The following is a 5,435-nucleotide window of genomic DNA, read 5'->3' as shown; positions in this document are numbered from 1 at the left end:
GGCCCGCCTCTCAGCGGCCCACCTTCCGGAACGCTGGCTTGGGCCCACAAGCGACGGGCCCCAGTCTCCCAGAAAAGAACGAATTGTTTTTTTACTATACCCCCAGGCAAGAAGAGACTGATCAGAATGCTGCATTTTCAACATTCACGTTGTTTCAATCAAACAAGACAACCCCTTCTCTCCTGCTGTTACCATCGGATCTCCCCCTTCTCTCTCTCTCTCTCTCTCACCATCCCTCTCTCTCTCTCTCTCAATCTCGTGTCTCCGTGCGCTGTGCATACCTTTAGCATAATGCCTGCGAGGCCCTGTTCTCCCTGCCCGATTCTCGTAAAACAAAAAAACCTCTCTCTCCGAGCCTTCCTTTTCTTCTAAGTCCTGACTCCTTCCTTTCCTCTCCTTTCCCCCCCCCCTCCCCCTCACAGTTCTCCAGTACCTACACTTGTTGGCTCCCACACCCACACACATGACTAGCTCCACCCCACCTCACCTCCCCAATATTATTATTTCCCATCTTCTCCCCCTTCCCCTTCTTCCTCCCGTCTTTGCTCCGAGATTTGCTTCCCTTGCGGATTCCCACCCACCTACCTCCTCTCTTCCCCTCGTCACCCTCTCAATCTTCACAGCGATTACTCTCTTCGCCTTCTCATCATTCATCACCTGTACCATCATCTTTTCTTCTCTGCTTCGAACCTCTTACGCAGCCATCACCCCCATTCCTCCTCCATGCCTCACTCTTTCCCTCCATCCTAAGCTGCGTCTCACAGTTACTGAAGACATAGAGGTGGGTACAAGTCTCTCTCTCTTCTCTTCTCTCTCTCTCTCTCTCTCTCTCTCTCCGTGTCACTTAAGACCCGTGATATGGCTTCACAGTTCCATGAGTTCTCCGAGATCTAGTCGGTCCTGTGGATCTCCCTCTGATTTCTTCGTCATGGTCTGTCCCAACATCTGTGTTTTGAAGCCATCCCTGCCATTACCTAACATCTTTGTGTCAAGAGGGCAAATTTCCTTCAACCTGTGCTTGCGAGGTTCACTCTTCGTGAATGGTCTGACTGGTTTAATGATTAGTCCCTCTTAGCAGCTTTTTAAATGGCAGGTTGGAACCTTCTCAGAAGCTTTGAATGCCGTCTAGGTAACATCCCTCCTAAATGTCTAGTCCTTCGCCTGCTACTCTTGGGGAGGGAACCATAGCCAGCTCGGAGCAGAACCAGTATCTAAAATACCTCGCTTGCGTTTTTATTTTCTTTTCCGGGTGGGGGGGGGGCGCTAGATTTTCTGCGTTGAGACTGGAAGAACTCCATAGCCAGCTTTCAGAATTATTCTCTCTTAGACAGCTCAACGTAAAAACAAGGTAAAGGTTATCCCTTGGACATGAAGGGGGTTTGCGTTGAGACTGGAAGAACTCCATAGCCAGCTTTCAGAATTACCCTCTCTTAGACAGCTCAACGTTAAAACTAGCTAGCACTTATCCATTGGTCACAACTTTGAACTTGCTCCTCCTAACAATTTAGTCCTTCAAAGAGATCTATGCCCTCCGTTGGCTTGAAGTATACAGGCCTGTTCTTAGGAATTTTGGGTCTGCTTTGTTTTCCTTTTCCTGGTCAGAAGTGTTTCTTTAAAGTTTTGCTGATCGTGTGGCATCGGAAATGCTTGCAGAAGGTGGATCTAGCCACGGGCACCAACACGGCAACATGCAAGCTGTTGAACATCTAGGGTGTTCAGGGGCAGGTAGACATCTCGCAGGCTCGTCTCATCATGAGGTGATGCACAGTACACAGCCCAATGGAGTGAAACCCAGAAAGAGGCTAAGAGACAAGGAGCTAAGCCATGATCTCTCTGCCAAGAAGGAAAGATCAAGTGAGAGGAAATCGGGCCTTAATCTTGTTTTGAGTAAAGGAGGGGGCCTGGCTGATGTTGCCTCTGTGGAAAGGCTTGCCTACATGATGCAGCATGAATGGATCAATGATGGCGGTAGGAAGACACTTGATCTGATCTCAGGTAGATCTGCGCTTGTCGCTGCCTTAGCTTGCACTCAGGAGGTGGATCTCCTGAAGCGCTTTCTTAAGCTTGGAGGCTTGTATTTACTGGATCAGTGGCTGCAGGAGACATCTCACATAGGCAGATCTGCACTAGAAGGGGAAGACGAGGCTTGTGAGAATCTTCTCTTGCTCCTGCTTCAGGCCATTGAGAGGATGCCTGCAGATCTCCTAGCTTTAAAGAGCTGTGCTGTGGGGAAATCTGTAAATCATCTGAGGAGTCACAAGCATCAAGAGGTACAACGGAGGGCAAAGAAGGTTGGGGAGATGTGGAAGAAGAAGCGAGTCTCTGCCGAGATGAAAGAATCTTCTGATACTGCCATGGAACCTCTCAACAGCTTCTGCTCGGACGCAGAGATGAAACCCGTCCAACAGAAGGTTATCCTCCACACATCGGGCTCCAATGGTGTTGGTGGAGATTCCTCGTGCACCGTCACCCTCAAATTTGCCTCTGTCGCTTCTCTCTGTTCACCTTGTCCTCCCTCTGAGAATCCTCCCAACAAAGCACCTCCTTTTGGGACAACTTCCCTGCCAAGAGTTCAAAGCCCAGACATTGCTTCTCTCCGGCCGGAACCTTATCGAACAGATGTTTGTAAATCACCTCAGCTGAAAGGGAGCAATACTGGATTTCGCTCTCACAAGAGAGCCACTAAAGAGAGTAATGCTAGAGAAAAGAAAGCCAGTTTGATAAGGAGCAACGCTCCGTCTACCCATTCTCTATCTGATACATCAGCCTCTGCTCCCTCTGGAGGAAGTTCTATGCATACGGCATCTAAAGTTAATACACCATCAGATGAAAGCTCATCTCCCTGCAGGTCCACTTCACAGCATCCTTCTTCATCACCCTGCAGGTCTGACACTCAGCACACAAACTCAGATTCAAGCAATGCTGTAGGATCAAGAAGCCATGCAACTGCATCAGCTCCATCTCCAAACAAGACCAAAGACAGAAAAAATCATGGGAATAAAAAACTGAGGGTTCTTTCTTGTTCACCAACAGGGGATTTGGAGGATGGGGAGCAGAGGAAGAAATCAAGAGAGAGCTCTCCTATTGTAACTCATATAACGCAGGATACAAAGGTCACAAGTGGTGCTATCCATCCAAAGCGGGAGACTGTAGGCATAACCTTACTGGCCTCGATTGCGGCTAGTGAGTGCTCCGTAAGTGATGTGAAGGTGGCTGAATCTCCATTAGATTTGAAATCCTCAAAACAAATCGTATCAAATGAGGGGCAAGGGAAAAACTGGGTGGGAGCCAGTCAAGCAAAAAGCCGTTTAGCACCAAGACCTCACTCAATGGAGCAGGAATGTGCTTTCCACAGTCCTCAGGAAGGTAGTGGATTATCTACAGAACGAGGTGAGCATCTTGATCGCAATTCAAGCACAATGTCATCCCCTCCTGATGCCAGGTTTGCTTGTCCAGTACCAGAAGGTAAGAAGGCTGGAATTATATATCTCAAAGCTCCCAATCCGAGAGACACAGCTTGCTCTCAATCCTCTCTGCTGGAGAAGCATCCGGTTTCAAACATCTCTGTGCCCTCCCTCAACACCAGGAGACCAGATCCTAGTATGACTGGCTCTGAATGTGAACAATCTACAGACAGGGGAACCTCTCATCAATTACGTTGTACCATTGAAACAGCCGGTGAAAGCTCCGCAAGGGATAATAGCTCTTTTCTCCATCGAGCAAGTCCTCAGAAAAGCCCGAGTAAGACCAGAGCATCTCCATCACGTTTTTCTGTTGATGATGCCCTAGAAGTAGCTAGACAAGTCGCAATAGAGGTTGAACAGGAGATGGTAAGTTATCAAAAATATTCATCAGACAAAGGAACTGATAGGAACTCTTCTCTGACTTGTAGAGCCAGTGACAGTGACAGAGATGGACCTCCTTATGTTAAAGTTGAGAGATGTGCAGAGCCAGCTTCCTCTGAAGCACATGCAAGTGTTCTCTCTTCAGGCAATGCTGGCCATGAGAATCCCCAAAACAACCTTCTCTTAGCGGGAGAACTTTGTAAACAACAAGCTAAAAGTACTGGTGGAAGTATTGTTTCTTGTGGAGAAGAGGCTCCATTAAAACCTTGTCACAAAGAGCAAGTATTATATAACACAGAGATAAGGGAAGGGCATAGGGAGCAGACAACTGAATCCTTGGGGTCTATTTCCAAACAAAATGGAAAATTTAGGCCTGATTTTGACTTAAACGAAGGGCTTGATGTTGAAGAGTGTGCCCTGCAGGATTCACAGCCATTGACACTGCCAACTTCAAAACTCTCTTCACCTCCTGTTGGTGGCTTTGGGCCTTCAGCTCCTATTGCAGTTGTTGCAGCTATGAAAGGACCATTCACACCCCCAGCAGCTCCTTCACGCCCTGCTGGGGAGCCTGGCTGGAAGGGTTCTGCTGCAACAAGTGCTTTCCGACCTACACGTCCTCGTCGAATTTTGGAAAAGTTGCAGCTGACCAAGGTGTCGAGGAGGTCCATAAACTGGCAGTGTCTTCTCTAAGTAGCCCACCTACAACCTTGCCATCTCCCATTAGGGGAATTTCCCAAAAGGCAAGTGAATCTGTGGTGAGACCTTGGGACTTAAACTGTGCAGATTTAGATTGTGAAGGGGGAACCTCAGAGAACAAGTCTGTCCAAGTGGCTTCGAATGGTGATGTGAAGAGCATCAAGAGCACTACTATGTTAGATATTGATCTCAACGATGGTCCGATGTTACCCGACAAAGAGGATGGATTGACCGCATGTAATGTAAAAGCATTAGAAATGCCTTATCCCTGCAGCTCAGTTATCAAAGTACAACCAGGGACAACAAATGAAGGACCTAATACGTATGGCCGGAGCTGTTACCCGTCCACTACATTTTCTGGTTCTACGCCAAGCTTTGACCCACCACACGGCCTTGTTGCTGCTGAATCTTTGGGAATGCCAGCGCCAAATGACATGCCCTTCCAGTATAGCTTTTGCAGGCAAGGCCCTGCCTTTACGCCCCCTGGGATTGCATATTCTTCAATGCACCCAGGAGGGTATTCCTATGCAGCATTTCCAATTGGATTTACTCCTCCATTTCAGAATTTTACTATGCCTTTTACTTCTCAAGCTCACTCTTTGCCAGCTGTCACTGGGTCATACCTCAGCACTGAAGGACTCATGCCTTCCCAGATTAGACCGCCTCTGGTGGGAGTACTGGATACTACTCGACCGGCGGGTGGTAGTGCCGTGTTGGGCCGAACAGAGTTGGATCTCAACTCCAATCACCAGAATATGGGAGTGGGTATCAAGAATGAGAGAAGCCCTTCTCAGCCAGTGACAGTTATGAGCAATAACTGGACTGAGAAGACTATGACGAGACACCAGTTTATGGATATGAGCAAGTGGAGGGAGACAGAGGCCTGTTTGGGCA

General features: G+C 48.2%; 1 protein-coding gene across 2 annotated transcripts; it reads left to right on the top strand.

Moving 5' to 3' along the window:
* Positions 1 to 383: 383 nt before the first annotated feature.
* On the top strand, positions 384 to 4,535 carry LOC148020907 (uncharacterized). Of its 2 annotated transcripts, XM_087698713.1 has the most exons (3): positions 384 to 781; positions 1,654 to 3,741; positions 3,893 to 4,171. In XM_087698713.1, the coding sequence occupies exons 2-3, from the start codon at positions 1,689 to 1,691 to the stop codon at positions 4,030 to 4,032; spliced, it is 2,193 nt and encodes a 730-aa protein (XP_087554839.1). In that variant the 5' UTR covers positions 384 to 781; positions 1,654 to 1,688; the 3' UTR covers positions 4,033 to 4,171. The 2 variants fall into 2 exon arrangements, with proteins under 2 accessions (XP_087554839.1, XP_087554838.1); XM_087698712.1 differs by having other exon boundaries at positions 400 to 781; positions 1,654 to 4,535.
* Positions 4,536 to 5,435: the final 900 nt, after the last annotated feature.

Source organism: Lygodium microphyllum, chromosome 18, assembly GCF_053477565.2.
Source record: "Lygodium microphyllum isolate KBCC chromosome 18, Lygodium_microphyllum_v1.1.10, whole genome shotgun sequence".
Lineage (NCBI taxonomy): Eukaryota > Viridiplantae > Streptophyta > Polypodiopsida > Schizaeales > Lygodiaceae > Lygodium > Lygodium microphyllum.
Note: the sequence above shows the minus strand (reverse complement) of the source record. Positions and strands in the feature narration are given on the sequence as shown.